A 20,756-nucleotide genomic window follows, 5' to 3' on the forward strand; every position below is an offset into this window, starting at 1 on the left:
AACAAGATCTACCTATCACTGCGTCAACTTGATGAAAAGAAAAAAAAAATATATATATAATCAACATTGCTTAACTGAAGAATCACGATAATAAATCACAACGCATTAAGTGCCCCCATAGTCTTAAGACCTGTGTTGAACGTGCCCAAGCCCATACCTTTGAGAGCACCATGTGAGCACCTGTGTGTGTACACGCGCTTGTTTATGTAAGGATTCTCTATAGGAGCGTCCAACAGAGAGAGTGAGGGACCACAGATCCGCCCCCCAAAGATGCGCAGGAGACGGGGGGAGCTCCAAGTCCCAGAGATCCAGGCGCTGCCCCAGAACGCAGGAACCCCAAGGAGACTGCAACCAGGAAGGCCCCCGCCCCCCTCGAGAGGCACAGAGGATCGCCCCGGGGGGCCACAACCAGCAGCCGGCAGACTCCCTGGAGATATCAGCGGCAAGCCCACAGGCCCGCCCGCAGCCTCCCACCCCCTAGTCGGCCGAGCCCGGGACCCAGCGACCCGGGACCCAGGGGCGACCACCCCCGCCGGGGACCCAGCAGAGCCCAGGGACCCAGACCCCACCAGGCAGCCACCGGGATCTAACAGGCAGATGCCAAAATCTTTAAACCCCCAGACACGGTTGCCACGAACACTCAGGCAGACCAAGGCACAAGCCCCCACACCAGGTGTGGCAGGGGGAGGGGGGACAAAGATCTATATCATCAAGAGAAGTTCCAGGAGAGGGGAGGACCCAAAGGCCCCACCTGACATATACAGTCATACACAAACACAGTCACACACTCTCTCCTTCATGCTCACACATGCACATACAACCCAAGACTTACAAAAATGCACGCCGGACACCCACTCATGCTCCCCATACACACCCTATTCACTCTGGTCCCGGTACTGCTGCACATTGGGTACAACCATCACCGGTTACCAGAGTTTGACCCTTTCTGCTGGGGTGCTGATGAGCAGGCTCCCCCGCCCAACGCTGAGCACAGCAACCCACCACCCCAGACCCCAACCAGACGGCCAGATCTCCCTCCTAGCCTCCAGCCCCAGGAAGCCTAGCAACAACAGAGGTGGCTAAGACCCCTAGTCTCCCTCCGCCTGCTCCAATATAGTGTTGTGTGATCATGAGGTGTATTCCATGGCTGTGGTGAGTGGGCAGTGCGGGCATCATCCAGCATATGCCAGCTGATGCCACCGCACCACCCCACTTACACCCTCAGCCATCAGTGTCTAAGTGCGGTTTAAAATTGGAAGTGGCTGGCAATTTTAAACCGCACTATCACATTACAATTACATTTAAAGTATCCAGGAATATAAACTAATCTAATAAAGGTGAAAAATATGCTGTGAAACAGCGCCATCTAGTGGGCATGTGTAGGAACTTTTAAACCCAGACCAACATTAATCTTTTTTTAATCAGTTTGTTCGCAGATTAAACTGAACATTTTTACTTTTTTTTGTAATTACAGTTGGTTTAATAATTCTACTTTTCAATTTAAAGAAAATAAAAAGCATGTGGCTGTAATAAATGACCCAGAAGAGATGCAGGAGCCGATAGGACGACGGCGGGTTTGTGGAGACCTGTCTAATCCGGGGAGAAGGGACTCGGCCTCGGTAGGTGGAGCTCCACGTGAGTCCGGCGCCCCTCTGTTGGTTCTGAGAGCTGCAGGTTCACGTGTAAAGACCGAGAACAGCCCTGCAGCATTTGAGGAAGTGAAGAGATGATAACGTAACGCAAGGCGCGGTGGACCGCCCGCTTTCGCCGAGCCGAGCCGAGGACCGGACCGACATGCCGCCGCGGCGAGTCTTCGCCTTACCGAGGCAGCAGTCGCTGCTGCTGCCGGCGGTCATCAACCCGTTCGTCCAAGACACCACACTGTCCACAGCTGCTGTCGTTAAAGTGAGTACTGCACACGCACACACACACACACACACACACACACACACACACACACACACACACACACACACACACACACACACACGCACACACAATCTCCAGAGGGTTTAACGATCACCTGACAGCACAAACAATGCACGTCATTGTCTGATTTTCAGAAAACTGGATTTGTGATTCTTATAAGTCCTGTTCTGTTTCTGCCCCCCACCCCCCACCGCCGTGTAGTGTGTCCTGTTGGGGATCTTCCTGGTCCCGGTTCGAGCCATCCTCATGTCGTTGGTGCTGATGGTGACCTGGCCAGTGTCTTTCATTATAACCTTCATGCATCCTCTGAAAGGAGCCGTGGAGCCAATGACAGGCTGGAGGAGGTAACAAACCCCATCTCACTTGAACCTTAGGAGAACCTTCATCTCAGACTGTGACCTCCATCACATCTTATCTGGAGTCATCAACGTCACCAAGTCCTGCTTCCTGGTCGCCCTGCTTGACATCTACTGCTAACATTAGCTGAATTTTGTCCCAGTTGCCCCACTAGCACAGTGCAGTGGTGTGCATCTTTGTGTCCTCTGTAGGAGACATGCAGGATAACCTCTTAGAGGTGAGGGGATTTAAGGAAATAACTTTAGGTAAGCATATTTTCACCAGAATAAAGTGTGTGACACACTCGTGCAAATGCACAAACTCCAGTCTCACTGGGAAAAGGCTGCATCCTCAAATATCACACAAGTCATAATAAAGTCACAAATTAGCTCTTGTCTCATGTACAAGTCCCAGTAGAACATAGTCCAAAATAATAGGTGACCCAAGTGGAGTATTTAAAAAAAAAACTTTTAAAATGTTTTGTCTTAGTAAACGGTTATTGTGCGTGTGTGTGTGTGTGTGTGTGTGTGTGTGTGTGTGTGTGTGTGTGTTTGCATAGATTCATGCTCCAGGGGAAAACAGCCAGCAGACACCACTGTGTCTCTATGAGAAAAGAGGAAGCTGTCTTTTCCAGAGCTCGTCCAGTACACCAGTAAAATATGCACTGATTCCCAGAACAACAATATGGAGTTTGGCTTCTGAAACTGACTTGAAGGCAGAAGTGTTTTTTTTTTGCAAATGTAATGAAAAAAGACAGGCAGAGTGAGGCTGCACATTCTCAAAGTAATAGTTCCCGACGGGGCTCAAAAACCATGCATCTTCATTCACTTTTGCTGAGTCATGCCTTGCTAGATTTGATCTGGCCCACGAGCCTTAGCTCAGCTCTGAGAGAGGAAGTGGTGATAAGGGTTTTGGTGGAGCAGAGGGTTGAACAGGATCTGAAGATGTGAATCTCCCCGTTTTATGTTAAAGTGACAATTTGTAGTTTTGAACCATTAAGCTCTGGAAATATCCATTGGAGTGTTGTAAATGAATTAAAAGAGACCCGGTTGTTGAAATATATTAGCATATAACCATAAAACTCTGGTCTAAAATGCATGGAGCGGGTCTTAGTCTCTGGGCGACGCCATATTGGATGCCATGTTTCCTTCTACGGAAGCCCGTGAGGACAGAATGCATTTACTGATTTGTAACAAACGGTTACAAAACTTTCAGCATTAATAAACGTTCTGTTACACGTTTACTTCTTTATTCGTTGCCAGTCGTTAAAGGGAATCGGATGTTCTTGTTTTCATGGAGGTTGCACGCCCCAGGACTTTGACCCTAATGGCCATCTGTTGGTAAGGTCTTACTTGAGCACAAAAACACTGCTTGCTTACAATGATTTAGGTATCTACTGGTTTTGGCTCTCTGATGGGCCGGTGACTTGTCCAAGGGGTCTCCTGCCTTCCCCCAGTTCAGAAAACACAACAGTGTGAAATGTGCTCTTGGTGAACCCCCCATCCAGCTTTACATCACTTTTCAATCATGTCTGCCTTCTGCTCAGAACAGCTCGCATCAACCCCTCACCTGTGAAAGCACCTGAAGCCGCTCGTAGTTACTGGCCCAGCGCCCTGCTGCTCTAAGCTTTGCACAGGTGTGAGGTGTGTACAGGATCTGAATCTGTGCCTTCTGCATGATAAAAGAGACCACATCTCAGTCACAACCAAGTTACGCAGTGTTCTCTGGGTTAAGCCTCCTGCCCAGTGGAGCAGGAATAATGCAGCTTTAAATATTTATGGCTTGTAATCCCGAATGAAAACAACCACTCATTATTTAGTCTTAGTGCCTTACTCTGCTTCGTGTTGTCCTCCTTTTTAGTTTAGATTTAAGGGAAGCAACTGGTTGTTGTAACATCTTGTTGCACAGAACAGACTTTTGTTACTTAAAGGGACTATAAGGAAGTATGACAGCCAAAACATGTATAGAAATAATAAATGTCTTCTTCATACATTCTCCTGCAATGCCCTGGTCCTGTAGAATGAGCCCTGGCATTTTTACTGTGATTGCCTGTTTTTCTGTAAAATCACAGAAAAAGAGAGATGCTCGGGTCGAGCAGGCTGCTTCATGCGCGTTCACGCTCAGGCATCGCCCGTAGCATTTGCTATCCGTAGCTTTAGCAGCAGAGAGAGAGGCAGTGCCACTTTGTCGCTGTTCCTAACGCCTAGTGACAAAGCTAGCTACATTTCTGAGGACCCTTAGCTACTTTCTGTAGAACTTTCTTCTAGATATTTCCTGCTAATTAGCAACAAAACAGCCATTTTCACTCCGAACCGTTCTTTGGTTTGACATTGTTTCAGCTGTCATCAAGGATATAAATGTTACAGACACAAACGACGTCACTGCTGCTTTAGCTCACCTTGTAAGATGTCCTGACCTGGGTTTGATTCTGGATGTGAACATAGTTTATTTAGTTTCTTTTTTACATTAATGGTATATTTTTTTACAGTAAGATGCCCAAATTTTTATTTGAGACTCGCCGAACGGCATTGAATTCACAGATAAAAAAGATGTGGGTTCAACTTTCATCTTGGAACAATTTTTCAAGCAAGGGAAGGGAATGATCTGAGCATGCAGGAGGACTGACCCATCATAAACCTTTGTCGGCTGTGCTGAAGAGAAAGGTACAGAACCTAATTATTTAATTAACGCTTTGGCCTGAGGGGGCAATCGCGAGCATAAAAATTCAAAACTCCGTAAAGTCCCTTTACATAATCACTTTTACTATTAAAGGTCAGAAGGAGGAAATTCTGATTCTGCTTCTGAGGACAGACACTGACTTCTGATTCTCGTACAGCTCTCAGCTGCTGATGCAGACTGAAACACATTTCTAACAACTGTGATTATCAGTATTATTCAATTAACTTGAAATTTATTATTCTGTGAAATTTTCACATGTAAATCAAAGACAAAGAAAGTCAGAACTCTGAGTTTCACACAAGCCATTGAGCAGATAGGACGATCGTGCTGACTAGTGATTCGTTTTGATCATCACCAACAGAACCAATTACAACTCATCATGAGATGTTCGTAGTTTAATACAGGAAAGGAAAACAAGACCTTTCTAGATTTTCTAAGACACGACGAACAACCTGTTTTTCTTCCCACCTGCAGGTTCATGTGTCGGTGGGTGATGGCCGCCTTGGGGAGGGCCTACTTTTTCTCCATGGGCTTCCGAGTTGTGGTGAAGGGTAAGAAGGCCAACAGCAACGAGGCCCCCATTCTGGCCGTGGCCCCCCACTCCACCTTTTTTGATGGGATCGTGTGCGTCGTCGCTGGCCTTCCCTCCACTGTCTCGCGTGTCGAGAACTTAGCCACGCCCATCTTTGGCAGTAAGACAATTATTTGGCTATTTCATATCTGCAGGATCTGTGTGTGTGTGTGTATGTGTGTGTGTGTGTGTGTGTGTGTGTGTGTGTGTGTGTGTGTGTGTGTGTGTGTGTGTGTGTGTGTGACGGTACATTTCTTACCCTCTGAGACACTGTGGTCGATTACACAAGACGTGTGATTTTCAGTGAGACCTCCTTGGTGTTCTGTAGAAAGTCGTTACTTTGACACATCAGACACACACGCTGATCCGACTAACATTTACAGATGTCTTTGTGAACTGAACTTCCTCCATTAGCTCAGTGAATTGCCCATTTTATTGACAAAACTGCAGCGTGTTTCATATTGCTGCTGCATGAGTCAGACAGGGAATGGATTAGGCTCCGCCTCCTTATGCTTACAAAACCTGCAAGTTAGTGAAGCAACCAGGGAAGATAACAGGACGATTGCAGTAACAGTTTTCCTCCCGTGTGTGTGTGTGTGTGTGTGTGTATGTTTGTGTGTGTGTGTGTGTGTGTGTGTGTTAATGCCGTGTATGTGTTGCATTGCTGCAGGGTTTCTGCGTTGCCTCCAGCCGGTGCTGGTTTCTAGACAGGACCCAGACTCCAGGAGGAACACCATCCAGGAAATCGACAGTAGAGCCAAGTCAAGAGGCCACTGGCCGCAGGTTTGTCAACTCAAAACTCAACAAACCTTTCAAACTCTGACTCAAGGATTATCAGTTTTCAAATCTAATAAACAAAACTGGAGCAAAATGCATGAAAACTGAACAGTGATGCTTGGTGCCGCAGGTCCTGATTTTTCCAGAGGGAACATGCACAAATCGCTCTTGTCTTATCACTTTTAAACAAGGTATGCTGTCTTATTGCTGATTTCATAGTGGAACAACAAAATATCCCTTTGCATAGTATTTTATTGTGTGATTTATTGTTAATAAACTCCAACAAGTGTTTTCTAGGGATGCACCAATTTGAAATTTTGGGACGATACCAATAATAATTTTGCTGATATGGTGGATAACCTATATATATTCATTTCAATTCAAGTTTATTTATAAAGCGCCAAAATCAGGACAAGAGTCGTCTCAAGGACCTTCACACATAAACATTCCAATACAGGCCAGGTCATTAAGCCAATCAGTAAAAAGTTTCCTATATAAGGAACCCAGCAGGTTGCATCAAGTCACTGACTAGTGTCAGAGTCTTTACAGCAATCCTCATACTAAGCAAGCATGCAGCGACAGTGGAGAGGAAAACTCCCTTTTAACAGGAAGAAACCTCCAGAGAATCCTGGCTCAGTATAAGCAGCCATCCTCCACACACACACACACACACACACACACACACACACACACACACACACACACACACACACACACACACACACACACACACACACACACACACACACACACACACACACACACACACACACACACACACACACACACACACACACACACACACACACACACAGGTTACATTGTGATGTCTTAGTAAATATTCTATTTGGTGAGAGATAAACTTTATTGTATTTATCCTAGTGGATCTATAATTAAACTGATAAACTAGTAGTAGCACATCCAACGTCAAGGAAAGTAAAAAGTTATTATCAGGAGAGAGAGAATGTTTAAGTGGTTAGCAGCAGTGTGCTAGACGATGGCCCCCTCCATGAGGCCACCGCAGCTCAGCAGAACATCATTGTAGCTTCTTCTGGGGAGAAAAACACTTAGAGAGAAAATAAAGTTAACAGCTGAAATAGCAGGAAATAATACAGTTAAAGAGCAGACTGTAGAAGAAAGCAGTAGAGTGTGGAAAGTGGTCAGTGTATCCTCCAGCAGTCTAAGCCTATAGCAGCATAACTACAGAGATAACTCTGGATAATCTATCCTATTTAGATGGAGGCATGTTGGAGGCAGGGCAAGGGAGAGCCGTCTTTACCGACTGTACACTCCACCTCCCTCTACTCCCCCACTTGTCCAGATCTGGGCTAACATCAGATTTTAACCATAAGCCCTATCAAATAAAAATGTTTTAAGCCTAGTCTTAAAAGTAGACAAGGTGTCTGCCTCACGCACTAAAGCTGGGAGCTGGTTCCACAGGAGAGGAGCCTGATAACTAAAAGATCTGCCTCCCATCCTAATTTTAGATATTCTGGGAACCACCAGTAGACCTGCAGTCTGAGAGCGAAGTGCTCGGTTAGGAACATATGGAACAATCAGATCACTGATGTATGATGGAGCTTGATTATTAAGAGCTTTATATGTGAGAAGAAGGATCTTAAAATCTATTCTGAATTTAACAGGTAGCCAATGTAGGGAAGCTAAGACAGGAGAGATATGATCTCTCTTTTTAATTCTCATCAGAACTCTAGCTGCAGCATTTTGGACAAGCTGAAGACTTTTAACTACATTCTGTGGACTTCCTGAGAGTAATCACAATGTATATATATATATATATATATATATGTATATATATATATATATATATATATATATATATATATATATATATACATATACCTACATGCACGCACGCACACACGCACACACACACACACACTTACACACACACACACTTACGCTTTGAGATGGTTACCATCACTGTCACATGACTAAACACACATCATCACCCACCCCACCCTCTGAAACAGGTACACAAATGGAAAATATCAGTTGTTAATATCGGCCCAGTTTTATTTATCAAGCCAATACCGACATGTTAAAAATGACCAACACCGGCCGATACCGATGTTGACGTCGATATATTGAGCCTCCCTAGTGTTTTCACATGTGAGTCTCCTGCTGGTTGTCAGGTGGGAAAACAGGGATTCCAGGTAGTGATGGGACTCATGGCTCTTTGAAGGGAGCCGTTTATTCGAGAGCCATTTACCTCAAAAAGATGTTCAAAAGATTTGATTTGTTCGTGAACGTCTCGAGTGATTCTAGCGTGTTTAAAAGTCCTGAAGCTGCTCATTGTTGATTATTTGATCTATTTTCTCCTCACTGATACCTTCTGTTCCCACCTGTAGGTGCCTTTATTCCAGGAGTTCCAGTGCAGCCTGTTGTTATAAGATATCCCAACACAATGGTGAGCCCATCTAATCAATATAATAAACATTAATAACTGCACTGTCACTATTAGAACTGCAGTTTGTCTGAAAATAAGAGTTTAGATGAAATGCACGAGCCGATTATGACCATTTGCTCCATCTCAGCAATATTTTCATGAAGCTTTGGTTTTATTGTTTATGGATCTCTTTACCTCTAGTCATTGTGTTTTCTTTAGGACACGGTTACTTGGACTTGGCAAGGGTTCAGTTCGTGAGTACAGACCAGTGTTTCTCCTAACCGTAAACGCTACAGAAGCTAAATAACGCTGCTTTATTTGTTCTGTGTGCAGGAAGACGCTGCTGCTCTTGACTCTGTGCCAGCTCTACACCACCGTAGAGATCGAGGTAAAGGCCATTCCGGATTCACCTCGTTCATGCATTCATAAACACTCCCAAGCTGCACGATGCTGCTAGTTTACAGGAAATCTATGCAGATGGTCCTGGTTGTGGTCTCTGCTGTTATCATGTAGCAGAGATGTGTTTTCATGTTGAGGTAAACAAAGTTAGCTCTTTGTTCGACCTTCCTTTCACCCTACTTCCTGTTTTTCTCTGCTCTTTTTTCCCAGTTCCTGCCGCCACACGTCCCGACGGAGGAGGAGAAGAAAAGCGCGGCTCTGTTTGCCTGCAGAGTGCGCGAAACGATGGCCCGGTGGGTGCCCTGTGGTCACGCTTCTGTCATGTTTTATAAAAATCACTCTCTGGTGATAACCGGTGCTTCGTGGTTTCATGGTTTGAGCTGCACATCCAGCTGCGTGCTCCATGCATAAAAAACAAAGTTTGATAGATAAATGAAAGTTTACATTTGAACAATTACAACATAAAGTTGTAGCCACACAGAATCGGGCACGACTTGATGAGAAACACACGAGCTGGATCAGCCACTTCTAACCGGTATCTCACCGGGCTGCAACTGTTATATACAACCGTCTAGAGCAGTGATTCCCAACCAGGGGTCTGTGAGTGCATTACAGGGGTACATGGAAAAATGTATATTTCATCACCCAGATGATAACAACTCTCGCCCTGGTGAGTAAAAAAGATGCTGCTGCGCAGTGCAGAGCACGTGGATTCAGCAGTACCAAAGGCGGGGAAACGTTGGTCACATGGACCTGGTTTAGGTTTCAGGAGCTGATGTTTAACATAGAAACTGTCATGATGGGCAGCCAAGAGGAGGTTAGGACCCAAAGATGCAGGTGGCACTTAGTGGAGCAATAACGTAAAATCCTTTTATTAAGAATAAGTCCAAAAAGGCAGGGAGCCAAAAAAAACAAAGTCCCAAATAACAAAACCTAGAATCCAAAAACGAAGATCCAAATCTAGAGAGGGGAACAAGACAAAGGTGACAATGACCCAACACCAGACAGAGACGCAGACAGGGTTATATACACTGGGGCATGATGAGAGGCAGATAGGCTGCAGGTGTGTGGGGAGAGAAAGCAGGTGAAAGCAATTAACTAATCAGGGAGGAAACCAACATGACCGAAGAGTAAAAACCTAAAGACAAGAAAAGCAGCAAAAATAACAAATATTCTAAGGGGAAGGAAAACTACAAAAACACTGAAGAGACTAATAAAATGAGAAGCTGAACCTATAAAAAATGGCAGAGGGGTGACCGGGGGAGACTGAAGGAACACAGGACCTGGGAGGGATGATCTGGAGGGCTGCAGACCAGGGGACACATGAGGAACACAAGGAGACACATGAGGGGATACTTAGAGGGGGATGGAGCACACAAGGAGACACATGAGGGAGACGCAGACATGACAGAAACGTCCTCGGTAATAACTCTGGAAACAGTAAACCCATATCTGCGTTAGTAGCTCGTTAACACGAATCCCTTAAATGCTGTTTGTTGTTGTTTTTAAACACATGATAAACACACACACTTCCAAACTGCTGGACATCTCCCGTGATTTAGTTTGAACAAATTTCCATCTGCAGCTGTTTATTTATTGTTTGTTAACTCATTCGCTGCCAGCGTGTCTCACAGTTTTTACTGTTATTCTAAGAGTGACAGAACGATGTGCGTTAGGATGATGTCGACACCAAAACAACCAAAACAAAGCGGAGACTCACCTCTTACATCAGGAAGAATCCGCGTGTCTCGAGCGTTATCCGTTCTTTCATAATCCGTTGCTGAATTGTGATCGGCAGACGCTTTTCCGGTTCGCGCCTCACTCTTTTTACAGCAGCGGCCCAAAACGATCTCCTAACACATGAATCAGGAAGAAATGTTATTCCTGTTTTTACAACTATTTAGAATATTGTGTTTCCGTCACACTTAGCTTGTGTTTTACTTAAATATCATCTTCATTCATATGAGGATTTGGTGTTGCATGGTTTGGAGAGTAAATCATAATATCATAAACTATACTAGAAAGCAGGGCTGCTCAATTAATCGAATTTTAATCACGATTACGATCTGAATTTTGAACGATTATAAAAACAAAACAAGCTGATTATTTGCTCCTCCCACTTGCGCTGCCCCGAGTTTCAAATGAAGCGCTCCTCCCTGGGAATGATGCAGTGATGTGTCAGTCGCTACAGAAACGGCTCTCGGAGTCGGCTTCCTGTTGGAGTAACCAGAGTGAGTGACACACACACCGCACCTGCGGGCTCCTGAGCCGCCAAAAACGGATAAATGTGCGTGTGCGGCGTGCTAAACACACGTGCAGCTTGCCCCGATTGTTGAGACCGGGTTGGGGGGTGGGGGGTGCAGCTGTGGTTGGGACAATTTTTACATTCACTGATGGGCTTGTAAATAAATAGTTTATAAATAAGGTAGAAATAAGTTCCTCACGCTGATAACTAATAACTAATCTCTCTGAGGACACGGTGCTAGTGCACGCTCCTACAGCACCTTGACACGACTCAATAAATGTTATGCAACATTTTGTGAACATCAATTTATTTGCATTTATTTGTTATAAATGCCACTGTATAATTCTTGCTGTCAGTATTTGCAAGATACTGGTATTTGGGTCTGTACTGGTTAGACTTGAGTTAAACCAAGGTCTACAGCCCTTGGGTCATAGACTATGAGCTATAAGTATATTGGTCTTTTTATACTGGGAATCAGGAGTTATTTTAGTGATCATCTTGTTTCTTATTTATTTTTGTCCTGATTGTGCCCTGAGCAGTTTTTCTGACTGAATAAAAACAAATAAAATCAACATAAATTGAAAAATCGTCCTAAATAATCGAGATCTGAATTTCAGTCACCATAATCGTGATTATTATCTTTGCCATAATCGAGCAGCCCTACTAGAAAGTATTTGTAATAATTTTTGAACGTTAAATGTTCAATACGTTTTAGAAGTATTTGTTCTGAAATTCATGTGTAAATGTAAACAAACAGTCATTCTGACATAAATAAAACACACACTGAAATAAAGAATATATAGTGAAATAGATTTTAGACCACATGGCCCATTCCCACCCAAATGAATAATAAACCAAGCGCCTCTGTCCTGCATGTTTTCCACATCTCTGCTTCAGCCCAGCTGATTACATATCTGCATTACCTTCTCATGGTGACATCAAGTGCTGCAGAAACCTGTTAATCACTCGCTCATTTAGATCAGGTGTGTGGCAGCAGCGAAACACCTAAAGCAGGACAGAGGGGCGCTGAGGACCAGGGTTAAGAAACAGCACATGAAGGAAAACCCAGAGCGGGGCTGCAGCTGCTACTGAGAGAGGGCCTGAAGCAGAATGGATACGCTCCAGTTTCACACGGATCAGGAATGATCGAGTCCAGTCAGAGCATTTACTCCAGCTGTGGTGGGGATCCAGATGCAAGCTTCCTCATGGAGTCTGGACCCTGCATGAGGATTGTTAAAGTTAATGAATTCCCCCAAGCCAGACAGGAAGTGAGACGTGGTTCAGCGTTTAGGAGATTTGATGAAATCATTTTCATTTAATAATCAGTTGCACATTCTACTTTTGGGGAATCGTCAACACGTTAGACTAAGGGGGTATTCGTGGTACGAGTAAACGGCTCAGGGGGTCCACCAGTCAAAAAAGGTTAGGAACCACTGAGTACTACAACTCCCCAAGACGCTTTACAACACATCAGAACACCTTTGCAAACGTTCCACAGTTTAGTTTGTGTGAGTCAGGAAGTGTGGGGTACCTTTGGAGGGGCTGGCAAACACGTAGAGACATCAAGATGACAACTGTTCCCACGCTTTGGTAACTGTCCAATATGCCGCATTCGACTGGTCCACACAGAACCTTGTGGGACACTATTAAGGGAGGTGGTGGAGGACCTAAACTTGGAGACGGCCACAGAAAAGGAGCGCTCAGAAAGATAAGAGGAGAACCATGGTTCTGGTCTATAGGGCCTTATATGGACACTTACATTGGTGATCTTCTTAGTCCCTACACCCCCAGCAGGTCCCTGAGGTCCAGTGATCAAAGCCTACTGGTTGTGCAGCACCAGGCTAACGCTTGGTTTTTGCTTGATGCGTTAACTTTCCGCGCGGTGATGCGGCTCATGGATGGAAAGCGCTTCACAACTCGCAGCGTTTATGGTTCATGCGGCTCGTCTCTGTGGTGAGCCAATATTCTCCCAAACTGTAGGGGGCAGCATGGAGCTCTACGGCATGCATCCAGCACTACACCATAGTAGAAGTAGAAATTACTGTTTACAACATGGCATTCCAGCATTTTTTAACAGCGTCCTCGTCTTTTCCGACAGTGCGAGCTATTTCTCTCCAAGAATTATTAACAACATGTTGATCACGGTGATCTCTGAGAGCTGAATCATACAAATGTCTGTATTTACGAACCTCTGCCATACTAGTTCTTGCCAGTCCGCCATGTTTTTCTGTGTCCAACCGTCCGCGTGGTTAGAAAATTTCCTAGGTGTGCGGTGCAGAAAGTTTGGGCCGTGCGGAGGCACGGTGGAGGGGCGTGGTTGCTAAAATGACGCAATTTCGTCGCGCGGAGCCGTGCGGACCTCGTGCACACGTCAAGCATAAACCAACCTTAAAGGTCAAAGGTGACAGATCATCTGCTGCTGTGGCCCCCAGACTCTGGACCTCTCTCCCCCTGAGCCTGAGATCAGTGGACTCGGTGGTCTCCTTTAAAAAGCAGCTGAAGACTCACTTGTTCAAGCTGGCTTTTGGATGACCTTCTTCACCTCTCTCTCTTTATTCTGCTCTCCCCACCTATTCCTCCTTCCTCACTGATTTCCCTCTTTCCTATTCACTCTCTCTCTTTCTTAACATTTTTAATCACAATTGTCTATTTTTTGGTAAATTTTAAATATATTTTTAACAATTTTCTAATGTTTTTTAAATATTTTTACATTTTTTGTTTTTGTGAAGCGCCTCGTGATTTTTATCTTGAGAGGCGCTATAGAAATGATATTTTCTTCTTCTTCTTCTTTTCTGTCCAACTGGTGTCCCTGCTTTTACATCCCGGTGAGTCGGTTTCTAACCCATGTGACCTGACGGCTAATCTCTCCACCGTTAGGGCTTTGGGGGTTCCGGTTACCGATCACACATATGAAGACTGCCGGCTGATGATCACAGCTGGAGAGCTGACTCTTCCCATGGAGGCCGGCCTGGTCGAATTCACCAAAATCAGTCGTAAACTCAAGTAAGAATGTTTTGATAGAGTAGGCCACAGATAAATTCCTGAAGGACACTGAATGATTGAAACCTGGTTTCGCCCAGTTTAAAGTGGGACAGTATAAAGAAGGAGCTGGAGGGGTTTGCTGCCATTGCCGTCTCTTGTAAAGGAGGACGCATCACCATCGAGGAGTTTGCAAGTTTCCTGAAATTACCCATCAGCCCTGTCCTCGAGGAGCTCTTTGCTCTTTTTGACAGGGTGAGGAACGGTCGAGAACAGACTCTCTCACTTAAATGTGTTTTTCTAAATATTCTGTGCCTGGAATGGGTTAGGGTAATATTTGCTCCACAGCCATGACAATGATGATAAATGTGTAACACCTCTCAGAGTCAGAGGACTCCAAAGCACTTTACACTACAGCGTATCATTCATCCGTTCACACACACATTCACACACTGGTGAGGATGAGCCTTGACGTAGCCGCAGAGCTGAAGCTGCTGTACACCGGCACCACCGGTCCCTCTGGCTGCCACCAGCAGGCAAAGTGGGTTACGCGCCTTGCCCAGTTCTCTGTCCAGAGCCAGGATCAAACCTGCAACCTTCCCGATTACTGGACAACCCGCTCTACCTGCTGAGCTACAGCTGCAGTTAACCTCTGTAGACTATCGTCACATCAAACGTCTGTGGCTTTAAAAATGGAGCATCAGGATTAGTAGCTTCATCAGAAACCTGCCATGATCAGTCCCATACGTGTCTACTGCCCCCTGGTGGAGGATTTAAATGAGGCAAGGGCCAGTTTTGATTTATTACCAACATATTATTATAGATTTACTAAATAAAACCAATAAATGTGTTATGCCAATAAAAACCTCAGTTTTAGAAACTATATTTTTCATTAGAATAAAAACAATGCAGGCTTTAAATTATCAACCCTTAACTAAACCATTTGCAACAATTCTATTTATTCACAAATGGCAGAACAGGATTAATAAGCACAGGCAGGTTGGAGTGGATGATTGTGATTAAAGCAACTTGCCAATATTGAAATGTAAATAGAATATTTTAGTAAAAAATAAATTGATTGAGTTCAATGAAGATATTTTTACAGTTCATTCTAAGGATGCATGCTCATAGCCGTCCTTTACCCTAGCATAACGCTCCCATCTGTCCTTTTCTCCCTGTAGGATGGAGACGGCACCATCGACTTCCGGGAGTACGTTATCGGTGTGAACATATTGTGTCGGCCGGCGAACACAGAAGATATTTTACAGATGGCCTTCCAGGTACGATTAGAGCGGTCAGTGAATTCCAGTAGAGCCTGGAGCTTATTCTGTATTAGAACGAAGAGAAAGCAACAGCGTGATGTATTTACATCCATCCTGGTTATTCAGCTACAGTAAAGGCTCCATAGTGATTTGACTAGGATTGAAGCGCTCTAAGAGTCATTTTTACTTATTTTTATATTGATCTGCGTTTTTCATGCAGGCTGAACATGAAACATGTTTTCCCACAGAGATGGACTAAAGACGTTCATTTATACCAGAGACCACTGCAGATGTGCGGAAAAACAAACGGTCTAACAGGCAAAGACTTCTGGGTTCACTTCTCCTTTCTTTTGTGAATTCGACTCTTGTGATTCAGTTTTTTATCGGATTTATTTCGTATGACTCAAGTCCCTTTGCAGTTTTCGACTGGTTTAGCTGAGTTCATCGAGTGTTTCAGACTCTTTTTGTGTCTTTGTCCCCAAGATAATTGTGCATTACTTCATACTTACACAGTACTTCACAGGATGATCATTCAGCGTATCTTGGCTTGGACAATCCTCTACCATGCACTATCTTGCCACAGGAGTCCCCCAGGGCTCTGTACAAGGACCTCTTCTCTTTGTCATATACACCACCTCACTGGGTGAGATCATTCGATCACATGGCTTCTCCTACCACTGCTATGCAGACGACACCCAGCTCTATCTGTCATTTCCACCGGACGACCACACTGTCTCTGCACGAATATCAAACTGTCGCTCTGACATATCAAAATGGATGAAATCCCACCATCTCCAACTCAACCTCTCTAAAACTGAACTACTTGTCATCCCAGCAAAACCATCCATACAGCACAATATCTCAATCCAAAATGGCTTCCTATCTCTGGCTCCTTCAAAGGTGGTTCGAAATCTGGGTGTTGTGATTGATGAACACCTGACCTTTAAAGATCATGTTGCCTCTGTTGCTCGTTCATGCCGCTTTGCGCTGTATAACATACGAAAGATCAGACCATACCTAACACAACATGCCACCCAGCTCCTGGTGCAATCTACTGTCATCTCCCGCCTCGACTACTGCAACGCCCTTCTAACTGGTCTTCCAGCCTGTACTGTGAGACCTCTTCAAATGGTCCAGAACGCAGCGGTGCGTCTGGTCTTCAATCAGCCAAAAAGAGCACACGTCACCCCTCTGTTCATTGAGCTCCACTGGCTACCGCTAGCAGCACACATCAAATTCAAATCGCTAACACTAGCATACAAAGTCCGAGATGGTACGGCTCCCATCTACCTGAATCCTCTTGCAAAGGCTTACGTCTCGGCCCGGCCGCTCCGGTCATCACAGGATCGTCGGCTAGCAGTGCCTACACCACGCTCAGGACAATCCAGACTCTTCTCATGCATCGTTCCACAAATGTGGAATGACCTTCCTAACACGACCAGAACAGCGGCTTCCTTTTCAATTTTCAAGAAACTCCTGAAGACCCTGCTCTTCAAAGAGCATCTTCTTAACTAGCACCCTCCCTGCACCCGTCCCCCCTCTCTACTGTCCACTCCTTGTTCCCTCCTCTCCATGATTGATGTCAAGTTGTTGTTTTTGTTGTTGTTGTTAGCCTCAAGGGCAACATGCCGATTATCACTTGTAAGTCACTTTGGACAAAAGCGTCTGCTAAATACATAAACATACTGTGGTTCTGTGACCCGTGGATCATTTTGATTTGCTGCCCGGAAGCAGTTTTGTTTATTAAATTTCTCCTGGTGGTTTAATTATCCTGTTTCCATCTTAGCAACGTCCATATTCCTCAGCATTTGACACAAATATAAAAAAACTGGCATGAAGGATAAGTTTAGTATTCATGCTAAATCCTTTCCAGGGGTGCCCAATCCTGGTCCTCGAGGGCCGGTATCCAGCATGTTTTAATTGTAATTCGGCTTCAACACACCTGATTTCAATGAGCAGGTGATCAACAGGCTTCTGCAGAGCCTGATGAGCTGCTGCACAGGTGATTCAACCAGTTAATCAAGTGTGTTGAAGCAGAAAAACCACAAAGCCTGCTGGATACCGGCCCTCCAGGACGACGATTGGGCACCCCTGTCTTAAACAGCAAGTTTTAAATGGATGATTTAAAAATGCTAAAAGCTCATTTCCTGGTAATGCTCAGCAGTCAGTACGAGTTTCACTGTAGGAAGAACAGAGGCAGCGTAGGGACACGTGGATAATGTCAAGTGAACAAAAGGGCGTCTCGTTAAGATCAGAGCTGTCTGCTACCCGGAAGGCCAGATGTGACTTGTGAGCAGACAGATCTTGTGTTTATATCAGGTAACAGAGTCCCGTTTAAAGACTTTCCCTGTTCTGTGGCTGTTGTTCAGCTCTTTGACACGGATGATGATGGGAAAATCTCCCACGACGAGTTTACTGCTGCTGCGCTCCGCTCTGGGTGTGCATGATCCAAACATGTCGAAGCTCTTCATGCTGATCGACGCGGACTCCTCCGGTTTCATCACCTTCAGTAAGTGGATCCGGACTCTTGTCAGAGGCTGTTGGTCACTCAGCCCTCCTGCTGTCCTCCCACCAGTCTGGTGTTTTGAAATGGAACATTTTGGGTTACAGAACTATCGAAAGTTGCCGGATCTTGATGTTTTCTTTTGTCTTGTGATTTCTCAGATGAATTTCAAGCTTTTGCCAGCACCCACCCGCAGTATGCCAAGCTCTTCACCACCTACCTGGAGCTACAGCGATATCAAGCCACCAGGGAGTCCATTCCCGGGGATCTGGAGTTCGACGCCCAGGCAGAATCGGCCGAAGATGAAGACGAAAGCGTTTCGGACAAGAAAGACGACTGAACACAACGGTGGTTGGGCTGCAGTAATATGAGGAAGAGGAAGGCAGCTACGTGTGACGTTGCTGCTGCAGTATGTGTCGTAAATGTCACGGTTTCCGTCTGGTTCAGAGCGCTTTTTATGACTATTAGTGCCTTCTAGATTTCAAATTTGTAAGTTGAATGTTTTATTTTTGTCTCACGAAAATAAGCAAATGTTTAATGGGACGCGGTGATGTGTAAGTAGTTTGTTTGAACACGTTCATGAATAACATTCACCACTCTTTCTTTTCTCTGAGATGAACACTTTTAGTTTTTATATTCAAACAAGGAAAAACTGCCAAACCAACACATCTTCACAAGCGGAGAGTCCTCGTGCTCTGATGTTGCGGTTTAATTGGTGCTTTAGGAAAGACTCTCCAGCCACAGATAGATCCTGTATTAAAGCTGTTTACAGAGAGCACGGATGCTTTCTTTGCTTTACACGTCTCCCCTGCGCTCAGCAGGGACACAAACCTTGTATAATTAGCCAGAAGTTTGCTTTGCATGTGTACTTATTTGCATTTCTACAGAAGACTGTTGTTGTTGCTGAGACAGCAGCATGTCTGTGCAGCTTTAGGTTTACTGAAGCAAAGCAGCCATTAAAAATAGGGCAATTTGTGAGCAAAAAGCCAAGCAGTGCTTCTTTACAGCAGCATATTCCAGCGGGTATGTGTGGAGATTAACAAGCAGCGTTATTTATTTAGCAGACTGGATTACTATTATGCAGGCTTTCCTCTTTTTGGTGTGTGGGTACTGCAACGTTTGCTCATTTTAAATAAAACACGTTTACAAGTATGCTTCCCTGTGTCCGTGTGTGGATGCAGCTGGGTCTCTGAGGTCCACCAGGTGGCAGCATTTAGCTGAAGCTGTTTTATATTTTGAGTTGACTGAAATGAGTTGAATCAGTTAATAGTATGTAAACTTTTTCATATTCAGCAAGGAAGAAGAGTGCATTTGTCATAGCTGCTGAGTTGTTGCTACTTACAATATTTTATTTCTGGTCATTTTTGACACAAATCAGCGTTTAAAAACTTAACCGTTTTGTTTTGTTTTTTTCTCATTCCTGACAGACAGTTACTGAACCATTATCAGTCAGGACAAGCAGGAACGTGTCTTTCTTCATTTAGCATCTTCTTGAGGATCTGCCGACTCTTGGACAGTCTGTGGTGGCCCGTGGCGTTGGTGGGTGGAGCAAGACATGACGTCCCAGATGTGCTCACCTGGATTCAGGTAGAGGGACGGGCAGGCCAGTTCCTAGCATCAGTACCTTCATCCTGCAGGATCTACTGACACACCCCAGCCACATGAGGTCTAGCACTGTCTTGCATTAGGAGGAACCCAGTGCCAACCACACCAGCACATGGGGTCTGAGGAGCTCATCTCGGTACCAAATGGCAGTCAGGCTACCTCTGGCAAGCGCACGGAGGGCACTGCAGCCCCCCAAAGAAATTCCACCCCGCACCATTTCTGACCCACTGCTAAACCAGTCATGCCGGTGGATGTTGCAGGCAGCAGAACGTTCTCCACAGCATCTCCAGACTGTCACGTTTGTCACATGTGCTCTGTGTGAACCTGCTTTTATCTGTGAAGATCACAGGGCACCAGAGGTGAATTTACTAATCTTGGTGTTCTCTGGCAAAGGCCAAACGTCCCGCATGGTGTTGGGCTGTGAGCACAACCCCTACCTGTGGATGTCGGGCCCTCATACCGCCCTCGTGGTGTCTGTTTTCTGTCTGTTTGAGAAAACACGTTCATCTTTGTGGCCCGCTGGAGGTCCTTTAGCTGGGCCCTGGCAGTGCTGTTCCTGTTTCTCCTGGCACAAAGGCAAAAGTAGCAGTCCTGCTGCTGCTGTTGCCCTCCTGCATCCTCCACATCTCCTGGTAGCACCTCCATGCTCTGGACACTACGCTGATAGGCACAGCAAACCTTGCCACACCTTGCATTGATGCGCCATCCTGGGTGAGATGCACCACCTGAGCCTCTTGTGTGGGTTGTAGACTCCATCTCATGCTACCAGCAGCAGTGTTTAGAGCCACCCCGACCAAAATGGCAGACCCGGGAGTGTCTCACGCAGGACATTTTTATTTGGCAGACGCTTTTCTCCAAAGTGACTTACAATTTATAACCTATAGGGCATGTTGTGATCTGTGGGGGAAACCGGAGTACCCGGAGGAAACCCACGCATGCATGGGGAGAACACGCAACTCCACGCAGAAAGGCCGCAGCCGAGTTTCGAACCTGCAACCTTCGTGCTGCGAGGCAACAGTGCTAACCACGTACAATGTCCTCACGGGCTTCAGATTTGTTTTACA

The 20,756-nt window shown here is 45.3% G+C and overlaps 1 protein-coding gene across 1 annotated transcript; it reads left to right on the plus strand.

Moving 5' to 3' along the window:
• The first annotated feature begins 1,651 nt into the window (after positions 1 to 1,651).
• Positions 1,652 to 19,239, plus strand: lpcat2 (lysophosphatidylcholine acyltransferase 2). Its single transcript, XM_015952843.3, is given in 15 exon segments — positions 1,652 to 1,905; positions 2,131 to 2,273; positions 5,419 to 5,636; positions 6,186 to 6,298; positions 6,423 to 6,483; positions 8,662 to 8,720; positions 8,919 to 8,953; positions 9,033 to 9,087; positions 9,309 to 9,391; positions 14,221 to 14,346; positions 14,424 to 14,577; positions 15,504 to 15,602; positions 17,954 to 18,000; positions 18,002 to 18,093; positions 18,249 to 19,239. Coding segments are annotated over 15 exon segments (1,575 nt in total). The 5' UTR covers positions 1,652 to 1,794; the 3' UTR covers positions 18,428 to 19,239.
• The last annotated feature ends 1,517 nt before the right edge of the window (positions 19,240 to 20,756 follow it).

Source organism: Nothobranchius furzeri, chromosome 9 (genome assembly GCF_043380555.1).
Source record: "Nothobranchius furzeri strain GRZ-AD chromosome 9, NfurGRZ-RIMD1, whole genome shotgun sequence".
Lineage (NCBI taxonomy): Eukaryota > Metazoa > Chordata > Actinopteri > Cyprinodontiformes > Nothobranchiidae > Nothobranchius > Nothobranchius furzeri.